Consider the following 12,288-nt stretch of genomic DNA (forward strand, 5'->3'; position numbering starts at 1 on the left):
TGGAAATAAAATTTCTCCTTCATTCATGAAGGGTGGTTTTACTGGCTAGAGAATTCTTAGTTCACAGCTTTTTTCTTTCAGGACTTCAAATATGTCACTGCATTGCCTTCTCGTTTCCATGGTTTCTTGTGGGCAGTCAGCTGTTAACTTTTGTGTTTAATGAGTTAAACTCTCTTGCTCCTTTCAAAGTTCTCTTTGGTTTTGACAATTTGACTCTGTGACTCAGTGTGGATTTCTTTGAGTTTATTCTTCTTAAAGTTTATTTAGCTTTCTGGATGTATGTACTTATGTCTTCCATCAGGTTGGGGAAGTTTCTGACCATTATTTCTTCAAATATTTTTTCTACACCCCTCTCTTTCTTCTTTCTGTGACTCTTATTATGTATATGTTGGTATGCTTGGTAGAGAAGAAAATAAACAATATTTCTCAGGGAACAAAATGCCAAGAACAATAAATACAGAAAGCAGAAAGAAGTTTGAGAAAAAATTTTAGCGTTCCGAGTGTTAGTAGTCTTTAGAAATATGAGATTATGAAACTAGATCAGAGTGCTATAAAAAAGAATAGAGAGTGAGGGTTCTTAGAAGTAAAAAATATGATAGAAGAGTTGGAAGATACAGTTGAGGAAATCACCTAGGAAGGAGAACAAAAAGAAAGTTGGAAAAATGGAGAGAAAAGAAAATTAGAGGATCAGTTTAGGGGGCTTAAGTCTAATTAATAGGAGCAGTGCAAAGAGAACAGAAAAGATGAAAAGGAGGCATTTATAGTAGATAGAAGAAAAAGAAATTAAAGAAGTGAATCATATGAATTACTGATGAAAAGAGCCAGCTGACTAGTCAACAAGATAAACAAGAAGATATCTGCAGCAGACCTGTCACTTGGAAATTTTAGAATACCAAAGCCAAGAGATTATCCTAGAAGTTTCCATAGAGAAAAAAACAGGTCAGTAAAAAAGATAAGAGAATAAGAATGGCATAATTTTCTTAGTGGTAGTCCTAGAAACTAGAAATCATTGAAAAGGAACCTATAACATTTTGAATGAAAGATTTCTAACTTAAAATTTTATTTTATTTTTTTTGAGACAGGGTCTCGCTCTGTCATCCAGGCTGGAGTTCAGTGGCGCCATCACAGCTTACTGCAGCCTTGACCTCCTGAGCTCAAGTGATTGTTTTACCTCAGTCCTCCCAAGTAGCTGGGACCTCAGGCATGCGCTACCATGTTTGGCTGATTTTTGTGTTGTGTGTGTGTGTTTTTTTTAGAGATGGGGTTTTGCCATGTTGCACGAGCTGGTTTTGAACACCTGAGCTCAAATGATCCTTCCACCTCAGCCTCCCAAAGTGCTGGGTTTGCTGGCATGAGCCACTGTGCCTGGTCCTAACCTAGAATTATTTATTTATTTATTTATTTATTTAAAAAGATGGGGTATCACCATGTTGGTCAGGCTGGTCTTGAACTCCTGACCTCAGGTGATCCGCCCACCTTGGCCTCCAAAGTGCTTGGATTACAGGTGTGAGCCACCATGCCCGGCCTTAGAATTTTATACCTAACTAAATGAGGTATGAATATACAATAAAGACATTGCAGATATGCAGTTTTATAAAATCTGCCTCCTGTTGGAGTTTACAGGGGTCCAATAAATAGCACCCCCTTTGCTTTCCTGAATTTTAAATAAATTGGGTGAAACAAAGGAAGCATATGGAGACTAGAATATAATTTTATTTTTATTTAGTTTTTATAATTTTATTTTTGATAATGTTCAGTTTAGAGAAGACAGCTTATACTTTCAGCTGGTTTACTAATACTCAATGCCAAAATTAGGCAGACTTACCTGTCAGGACCTGGCAGAGGTAAACAACTGCAGGCCCTATGTGAGGCTTATGTCTGTAAATGTTAGGGTATGATGGAACAGAATGGGAGATTTTCTTCCTTGTGGACAGCAGGATCCAAAGAGGAAGGAGAGGGGATGAGGCTAAGTTTTGCCTGAATTATTTTCCCAAACTCACTGATGCAATAAGTTACCTCATCTCCTTAGGTAAGGAATGAATGAGGGGAGTGGAAAGAGGTCAGGAATGTTATGATAATGGGTATCCCTCTACATAGAATGAAATATTGGAAGTGGGGCATAATTGTTTTCTTCAATGTATTTCATATTTTCTTCCTTTTTTTTTTTTTTTTTTTTTTTGAGACAGAGTCTCACACTGTTGCACAGGCTGGAGTGCAGTTGGCACAATCTCAGCTCACTGCAATCCCCGCCTCCTGGGTTTATGTGATTTTTGTGCTTCAGTCTCTCCAGTAGCTGGGATTACGGGTGTGTGCCACCATACCTGGCTAATTTTTTTTTTTTTTGTATTTTAATAGAGACGAGGTTTCGCCATGCCAGGCTGGTCTCGAACTCCTGGCTTCAAGTGATCTACCCGCCTTGGCTTCCCAAAGTGCTCGGATTACATCTGTGAGCCACTGTGCCTCGCCTCATGTTTCCTTTCTTAGAAAGCTGCTGGAGGATGTGTTCCACCAAAAACAAGGGAATAAGTCATGGAAGAGGTAAAAAGAAGAGTCAACATGAGTGAGTGGAAGGGAATTGGTAGGATGATAGTGAAAGGAAGTCTGAGTATAACAACAACTGTGTTGAAAGTATAGTAATGACCAGAAAGCTCCCAGGAAGGGATATCCAAGGAAAGAACAGCAACAACAAAACCAAATTACTTGATGTGTTTGATTTTACTGAAAATATTTATAGTTCTGTCAATGAATTATTGATACATATAATTTCTTAGACAAAGCTAAGAAAAATGAGGAAGTGATTAATTTCAGGTAAAACTGAAAAAGTATACCAAAAGGGAAATGTGATTAAGTGTATATATTTTTTAAGTCAAAAGCTAGATCCAGTAGAATGGCTTAAAAAACAAAAGAGTTTTAGTCCTTTCTCATATAGGTTGCTGGGTAAGTGGTCAGGACATCTAGATTAGTAGTTTTTGTTCCATGAGGTTATTCAGGGGCCCAAGTTACATTGATGCTGTTGTCCCACCAAAAGTATGGCCAAGAACTAGCCAAGTGGACATCACCTGGGCTTGTTTGAAATGCCAAGTATCAGAGCCCACTTCCAGTCTGCTGAATCAGGATTTCATTTAGTTGTTGATTCCTGTACACAAAAGTTTGAGACTCACTGGTCTGGATTAGAACATAATGGTTGGTTGAATGACTGAAGCTGGGTGGTTGAGAATTTTATTCAATGAGAAGAAAAAGAGCATTAAGGAGGTGAGAACTTTATCATAAAGCCACACCAAACTACAGAGGAGTTTGGGAAATGTAGACTAGTCATGTGTTCAGGAAAAAGGAGAAAGTGAATTTTTATGAACATCTAGGAAACTCTGTGCTGTAGTATAGTTGGCTTAACCATGAATAATCTTGGCACATCTTATTAAAATCATCCTAGGAGGATGGTGGTTGGGTGGGGAGGTGCTTATGTTGCATAGTTATCTATGTTTTTAGGGGGAATGTTTGAGATGGCTAAAGCCATTATTTTTCATGTAGGAAGTTAGCAGATAATAGCTAAGGCCAGGCATGGTAGCTTATGCCTGTAATGCCAGCACTTGGGTAGGCCAAGTCAGGAGTATTGCTTGAGCCCAGGAGTTTAAGACAGCCTGGGCAACATGGTGAGACCCTGTCTCTACAAATTTTTTTTTTAAATTGCTGGGTGTGGTTGTGTATGCCTGTAGTCCGAGCCATTCTGGAGGGTGAGGCAGGAAGATCACTTGAGCCCAGGAGGTCAAGGCTGCAGTCAGCTGTGATTGCATGCCTGTGTACTCCAGCCTGAGTGACAGAGTGAGATAATGTCTTAAAAAAAAAAAAAAAAAAGCTGAGACAAAACAAAAAGTATCATCTTAAACATGTTATTTAGAAATATGGAGATAAATCAAAATAATTGAAAGTAGGTAGTTGCTTCTGAGGAGAGAAATTGGGAGTTGGTAGGAGAGTCCTGTTTTTCAACCACGTCAATATATTTGTTTTATTAAAAACAGATTAGAAAAGACAGTTTCTACTGTTCAAATAGGAAGTAAAAACATAAATAGGTTTAAGTGCTAAGTGCTGTGAGAAAAGTAAGAAGAGTTCATTAAGAAGAAGTCTACTTATCTAACCCTGCCCTGGGTAGGAGAGTGGAGGAGTAGATTATGGAAGACTTTCTGAAGAGAGACCTGTCCTAGTTACATTGTAGACAACATAAAGTATGATGCAATTAAGCATCTTTTGGATTCCATATATTTTTAAAGTGTGAACAATTAAAATAATTCAGATTAGTTTTAAAAAATCCATCTAACACATTTATTGGCACCCAGTACTTTGTATTAGGCACTGTGGTAGGCCCAGAAGATGTAATGATAAACAAAATCAGAAATGATTTCTTACCTCATGGACTTTAGAATGTCATGGGGAGACTGACATGAATCAGATTACTGACTGTGTGTAAGGCTGTACAGAAGAGAATGGTTCCCTTCACTTCTACTTTCAGGATCACTTCTTACAGCAGTGGTTCATTAAGTGTGCCTCCCACGCTCCAGTCCAGCCATATCAGCTGGGGGGATCACTTGAGCCCAGGAATTAGAAGCTATAGTGAGTCAAAATGGCATCATTGCACCCCAGCATGGGTGACACAGGGAGACCCTGGCTCTGAAAAAAAAATTATTTGTATTTTCTTAATAATAAGATATAACTGGTTATTTGAGGTTAGAATTTCATTTAATACCCATTTACTGCATTCTAAATATGTAACCAAGAACTAGAAGGTAGTTCTGATATTATTTTTTTCCATGATTTGAGGTTGATTTCTATTATTTGGTTCAACCAAATAGAGTGTGCAGGGGAAACAGTGAGCCTTTTCTTTTTATTGAGACAAGATTTGGCTCTTTCGCCCAACCTGGAGTGCAGTGGTGCTATCTCAGCTCACTGCAACCTCTGCCTCCTGGGCTCAAGCCATCCTCCTACCTCAGCCAAGTAGCTGAGACTACAGGCGCACACCACCACACCTGACTAACTTATGTATTTTTTGTAGAGATGGGGTATTACCATATTGCCCAGGCTGGTCTTGAACTTGCAAGCTCAAGATCAGCCTACCTCAGCCTCTCGTAGAGCTGGGATTACAGGTGTGAGCCACTGTGCCTGGTCGTTATCTTCAAAACACTCTCTCCTCAGAAAGAAATTCATTTCTAGGAGTTACAGCTTTTTGGGGAAAATTTCTTACTCTTGATAGCTTCAAAGAAAAAGTTGGAAATAGCAATTTTGTGATAACATTTTTGAGGCAATAAGACATTGGCCACTCTTAGAAGAAAAGATGTAGGGGTGATTGTCGTTAATTATAACTTTATTGTACATTTAAAAATAAAGTATGTAATTGGATTGTTTATAACTCAGAGGATAAATGCTTGAGGGGATGACTATCCTATTATCTATGATGTGCTTGTTTTACATTGCATGCCTGTGTTAGAACATCTCTTGTAACCCATAAATATATACACCTACTGTGTACCCTTAAAAAATAAAAGATAAAGATGAGGATGATGAGAAAATACACTCTTTTCATAACGTATATTCCTATTAGCAGTTGTTTTTTTTTTGACATGGAGTCTTACTCTGGTCACCCAGGCTGGAGTGCAATGGCATGGTCTCGGCTCACTGCAGCCTTCTATTAGCAATTTAAATGTATTTTTAGTTATATGAAAAATTGCTCGGAGTGGCTGACGCAGTGGCTCAGGCCTGTAGCTCCAGCACTTTGGGAAGCTGAGGCAGGAGGATTGCTTGAGTTCAGGAGTTCAAAACCAGCCTGGGCGACATGGCGATACCCCATCTCTACAAAAAAAATACAAAAATTAGCTGGGTGTGGTGGCACATACCTGTAGTTCCAGCTACTCAGGAGGCTGAGGTGGGAGGATTGCTTGAGCCCAGGAAGGTCAAGGCTGCAGTGAGCCATAATTATGCCACATTGCCCTCCAGCCTGAATGACAGAGCAAAAACATGTCTCAAGAAAGAAAAAAAAAGATTACTCCAAGTGAAAACCTGGCAATTTTCTGAGTCTGGAATTCTTCACTAGCAGTTATCTATATTAGGTATATAGATTAAAAAAAAATTTGTAGCTTTTGTTTATAAGTACAAACTTGATTTATGGAGTATTTTTTGAGTGGATGAATAAATTGTCTGAAAAGTTTTACAAACAAAATTGTGTAACAGCATTGTTTTTCAGATCTTTATTGTTTATGGCTTTTGTCAGATGACATCTATAAAATTATTAAAGAATCACCATAGTAGATTAGCATTAAAAATTTAAAGATATGGCAGGGTGCAGTTGCTCACGCTTGTAATCCTATTACTTTGGGAGGCCGAGGCAGGCGGATCACAAGGTCAGGCGTTTGAGACCAGCCTGACCAACACAGCGAAACCTTGTCTCTACTAAAAATACAAAAATTAGCTGTGTGTGGTGGCGGGTGCCTGTAATCCCAGCTACTTAGGAGGCTGAGGCAGGAGAATCGCTTGAACCTGGGAGACGGAGGTTGCAGTGAGCTGAGATGCACCACTCCACTCCAGCCTGGGCAACAGAGCTAGATTCCATTTCAAAAAAAAAAAAAATTTAAAGATACTTTTGTTACTAACAAGGTAAAACTAATCTTTTAGAAGTAAAGCTCATTTTAATTTTTTTTTTTTTTTTTTTTTTTTGAGATAGAGTTTTGCTCTTGTTGCCCACTGGAGTGCAGTAGTGAGACCTCGGCTCACCACAACCTCTGCCACCTGGGTTCAAGTGATTCTCCTGCCTCAGCCTCCTGAGTAGCTGGGATTACAGGCATGCACCACTATGCCCAACTGACTTTGTATTTTTAGTAGAGATGGGATTTCTCCATGTTGGTCAAGCTGGTCTTGAACTCCCGACCTCAGCCTCCCAAAGTGTTGCGATTACAAGTGTGAGCCACTGCACCTGGCTTCAGTTTTTGAAATAAGCTAATTTTAGTTTTTAAAGTGAGGAACCTGCAGCAGTTCTCACAAGAATTAAGAAATAGTCATACATTTTGACAGCTCTTTTCACAGTTATGTAAAACACCTTATCAAGAATAATAAAAGCAAAATGTATTAATTAAATATATTTACATAAAAGGAGTGAAAGCATTCGTTTACAGTTATAAGAGTTTTTTGTTTTTGTTTTTATTTTGGAGTCTTGCTTTGTCATTCAGGCTGGAGTGCAATGGCGCGAGATCTCGGCTCACTGCAACCTCCGCCTCCAGATTCAAGCAATTCTCCTGCCTTAGCCTCCTTTGTACTTTTCGTAGAGACAGGGTTTCACTGTGTTAGGCTGGTGTTGAACTCCTGACCTCATGATCCACCCGCCTTGGCCTCCCAAAGTGCTGGGATTACAGGTGTGATCCACTGTGCTCGGCCTTACACTTGTAAGTTTCTATAGCTTTCATCAGAAAATTTAGTCAAAATATTAACGGTGAAAATCTAGTGGGTTTTTTTTTTTTTTTTTTTTGAGACATAGTCTTGCTCTGTCACCAGGCGCCAGGCTGGAGTGCAGTGGCGTGAGCTCAGCTGACTGCAACCTCTGCCTCCTGGGTTCAAGCAGTGCTTCTGCCTCAGTCTCCCAAGTACCTGGGACTACAGGCACGCACCACCACACCCAGCAATTTTTTTTTTTTTTTAGTAGAGACGGGGTTTCACCGTGTTGGCCAGGATGGTCTCGATCTCTTGACCTTGTGATCCGCCTGCCTCGGCCTCCCAAACTGCTGGGATTACCTGCGTGAGCCATTGCGCCCGGCCTATTTTTTTTTTTTTTTTTTTGATTGAAAAAGTTTTTCTTTTCTATACTCCAACTGACACCATATCTAGTATGGTTTTGACTTTTATTTTTATTATGATTGTTGGAAACTGGTTTATAACATCGGGAAAAAATCTACACTGAGACAGTAGATTACTCAGCAAGGCAGGGTTACTTCCTGCAGGAAGGGTGCAACTCCCCGGCGGTCTTGCCACGAGAGCACACCTGAACAAGGGAGACAGGGACATTTAGAACTTTCATGACCTGACGCAGTTGCCCTAATGCTATGTCCAGTTTCCATTGGCTGGAACCGGATCTCACATTCTATGCTTGACCTGACTGGCTAAAAACTTGGAAATTTTCTAAAGAGGTAAAGGCAGAGGAGAACAAAGCAAAAGAGGAAGTAACTTGAGGAATGCTTAGAGAAGCGATAACATTTGAAAATAAGGAAGGGGAATAAGCTATGACCTAAGACTTGCCTGGGCTTGTCTAGGCATGTCAGGGCAAATATCTGGGTTAAAGTGTAAGAACTAAGAACATGGGATGCACTTATTTCGTTATTATGACTAACAGCTACTTTGAGATTATTAGCAAAAGCTTTAAACTAACCTTTGAAGAAACTGTTGTTTATTCCTAATGAACTAGGAGGAAAGCTTTGAAGGGGAACCTTTTATTTATTCTTATTTCCTACAATAATAATTTAGAAAGAAGAACCTAATAAATTTTTAAAGTAAAAGACAATATTACTCTGGACAAGCAAGGCAGAGAATGGAGAGGACTGCACTACAAAGAAGAATTATTAGTTGAGTGTGGTGGCTTATCCCTGTAATCCCAGTGCTTCGGGAGACTGAGATGGGTGAATCACTTAAGGCTGGGAGTTTAAGATAAGCCTGGGCAACATAGTGAGACTCTGTCTCTACAACAACAAAAAAGCTAGGTATGGTGGTGTGTGCCTGTATTCTTAGCTGCTTGGGAGGCTGAGGCAGGAGGATGAGTCCAGGAGTTCTAGCCTGCAGTGAGCTACTGAGACCAGTGCGGCCATAGAGACCCCCACCCAGGCAGCGCTGAAGGAATTGAGAAGCAGACACCCAGATAGAAAAGCAAAGTGGGTCTCTTGGGGGGTGGGGTGGGGGGGGGCAACAAACAGCCTTCAGAGCTGAGAGTCTCAGGGGCTGACAGCATTCTGAGCTGAGGGCCCCAAGCAGACTCTGACCCACGCATTTGTTCTCTCTGAACAGTTGATTGTTGTTAACAAACACATGTTTGGTATTTTCTCATAAAATATACCAAGTAGGCAGCTGGTGCCCACTTACCACTGATCACAGACAAACTAAAAAGTATTCTCCACAGGGAACCACAGGGGCAGGGTCAGATATCCCGCGCTTAAAGAATTGTTTTAACTGGTGTATGTTATTTATATATTGTCCTGCCACTTTAGAATGTCCCAAGTAGTTTTCTGCTTGGGGCGGGGGGCGGCGGCGGCGGGTTTCCCTTGCCATCCTTCTTCTTAGCAAACAATATATTTTATCATACACTCAGCATTTCTCAGCAATCATATAGATAGCATTTATCAACAGTGAGCGATTATTAAAATTAAGAGTAAACTCTTTATTTTAGGTAAGTTTTTGTATTTATATGAAGTTATATGATTAGAGATGTTTACCTAAGTTTGTAATTTAGTAAATCAAGTAAAATCAAAGATGGTACATTTTAATTCCATGCAGTGTGCTTTTGCTGGCAGAAGGACTCTAATTTTATTCATATTATTAATCTTTGTTTAGAAATAGATCTGAATTTAAGGTGTATAGGGCAAAGTGAATTGTAAAAAAAAATCAGATTTTTTGGTCACTTTTTGTCATGACAACAAAAAATCACTTTTGTTGTCGTCGTTGTTGAGACAGGGTATCACTGTTGCCAAGGCTGGAATGCAAGGGTGTCATCTTGGCTCACTGCATACAACCTCTGCCTGGTGGTCTCAAGCGATCCTCCTACCTCAGCCTCCTAAATAGCTGGGACTGCAGGCATGCTCTACAATGGCCAGCTAATTTTTGTTTTCTTTGTAGATGCAGGTTTCGCCATGTTGCCCAGGCTGGTCTTGAACTCCTGGACTCAAGTAATCTGCCCATCTCAGCCTCCCAAAGTGCTGGGATTAGAGACGTGAAACACCTTGCCTGGCCAAAATCAGTTATTTCTAATATAGAAATAATTTAATAAGATGCATTATTTTCATTTGTTTATAGTTTGTGCTGTGTGATAAATTTAATGTTTCTTAATGTAGTTGTTCCTATTATAGGACAAAATGGGTTCTAATTGACTTCAGTGTTCTATCACTTTTTTTTTTTGACATTATTATGTTTTGAGACGGACTTTCACTCTTGTTGTTTAGGCTGGAGTGTAATGGTGCGATCTCAGCTCACTGTAATAACCTTTGCTTCCTGGGTTCAAGCGATTATCCTGCCTCAGCCTCTCCAGTTGGTTGGATTACAGGTGTGTGCCACTGCACCTGGCTAATTTTTTGTATTTTTAGTAGAAACAGGGATTTACCATGTTAGCCAGGCTGGTCTTGAACTCCTGACCTCAAGTGATCTACCTGCCTCGACCTCCCAAATTGCTGGGATTACAGGCGTGAACCACTGCATCCAGTCTCAACATCATTGTTTTTTCGAGACAGAGTCTTTCTGTCACCCAGGCTGGAGTGCAGCGGTGCAATCTTGGCCTACTGCAACCTCCACCTCCTGGGTTCAACTGATTCTCCTGCCTCAGCCTCCCCAGTAGCTGGGATTACAGGTGCCTGTCACCACGCCTGGCTAGTTTTTGTATTTTTAGTAGAGACGGGGTTTCACTGTGTTGGTCAGGCTAGTCTCAACTCAGCCTCAGGTGATCCACCTGCCTGACCTCCTAAAGTGTTGGGATTACAGGCGTAAGCCACCATGTCCAGCCAAGATTGGAATTCTTGTGTTTTTTAAAATTATGTTTCCTTTTATGTTAATTGTGACATATTCAATTGCAAGTTTTAATTTTCTATTGAAATTCTTAAAGGAACATGAAACGACCTTCTAAAATTCTTTGGTTTGGTGCTGTATTACCATAATTACATTAGAATCCCGTTGATGAGCATTTCACTATTTACCTAGTGGGCTGTAACTCCTTCTCATATAGCTTTTTTTTTTTTTTTTTTTTTAAATTATTTCTTTAGTTTTTAGAACAAGTTTAAAATATTTTTTTAATGTCTAACCATAAAAAAAGGGTTTTTCCACTTTAAATAACAGATTTTTCTTTCTTTTAACCTAATAGTGTGCTTGCCTAAACTGGATTTGAAGCGATTTAAACTGCCGGAGATCTGCCACTTTATAATATCACAATTGGAAAGAAGCAGATTTTCAAATAATGGAAGAGTCTAAGATCTTAAAAAGTGAAAATCATGAACCAAAGAAGAATGTTATTTGTGAAGAAAGCAAAGCAGTTCAAGTTATAGCTAATCAAATGTTGAAAGCTAGAAATGATAAATCCATAAAAGAAATTGGGAACAGCTCTCCAAATAGGAGTAGTAGTAAAAAAAATAAGCAAAATGATATGTGTATAGAAAAAACAGAAGTTAAATCATGTAAAGTAAATGCAGTCAACCTTCCCGGCCCTAAAGATTTGGGGGTAGTCCTTCGAGATCAAAGTCATTGCAAAGCAAAAAAATTTCCTAATTCACCAGTGAAAGCCGAAAAGGCACCCATTTCACAGGCAAAATTAGAAAAGGCAACCAGTTTACAGGCAAAAGCAGAAAAATCACTGAAGTCACCTAATTCAGTGAAAGCAGAAAAAGCAACCAGTTCTCAGATGAAGTCAGAAAAGGCACTGAGTTCACCAGCAGAAGCAGAAAAGGGACCCAGTTTACTATTGAAAGACATGAGACAGAAGACAGAATTACAACAGATTGGGAAAAAAATTCCAAGCTCCTTTACTTCTGTGGACAAAGTGAATATTGAAGCTGTAGAGGGAGAAAAATATGCTCTGCAAAACTCACCACAATCTCAGAAACAACAAACATGTACAGGTAATACTGGTGATTCTGATGATAGTGCTTCAGGAATTGAAGATGTATCGGACGATTTGAGTAAGTACAAATTAGATTATTCCACAAGTCATTTTTTGGAGGAATTTTTTGTATATTAATGTTCCTTAGATTATCCCTGGTTTAACCATTTTAATTACAAAAAACCATGGTTGTACATAATTTTTAGCACTTTTTTCCCTCCATATGAAAACATTCAAATTAATGCTATTTGAATTAGTGGTTTCTTATTAGATTGATCCTTGGTGAAACTAAAAAAAACCTTTTCATTTATTATGGTAGGTACAAAGACTGAGCAAATAATAATTTAGTGTCTTTAGTTGACACACATGTGCTCATACACATACACAGTCTGTTTAACTCGTCTTGATGATGTATTGCTCATTCATTTACCAAATATATATGCATTAAAATCCAATGCATATATATTTGGTAA

At 39.2% G+C, this 12,288-nt stretch overlaps 1 protein-coding gene across 10 annotated transcripts in view; it reads left to right on the forward strand.

Moving 5' to 3' along the window:
* Positions 1-12,288, forward strand: part of TUT4 (terminal uridylyl transferase 4) — a 135,606-nt gene that overhangs the window by 16,458 nt on the left and 106,860 nt on the right. For 8 of the 10 annotated variants that reach the window (XM_032296999.1, XM_032296995.1, XM_032297000.1 and 5 more), the window contains exon 3: positions 11,084-11,894. In XM_032296999.1, the coding sequence (XP_032152890.1) occupies positions 11,177-11,894 (718 nt within the window). In that variant the 5' untranslated portion in view covers positions 11,084-11,176. Of the gene's footprint in view, positions 1-2,380; positions 2,539-11,083; positions 11,895-12,288 lie in introns of those variants that run through there. The other 2 variants (XM_032297001.1, XM_032296996.1) reach the window with 2 other exon arrangements.

The sequence above is a fragment of the Sapajus apella genome, unplaced genomic scaffold (assembly GCF_009761245.1).
Source record: "Sapajus apella isolate SASKATOON/1434 unplaced genomic scaffold, GSC_monkey_1.0 scaffold36, whole genome shotgun sequence".
NCBI lineage: Eukaryota > Metazoa > Chordata > Mammalia > Primates > Cebidae > Sapajus > Sapajus apella.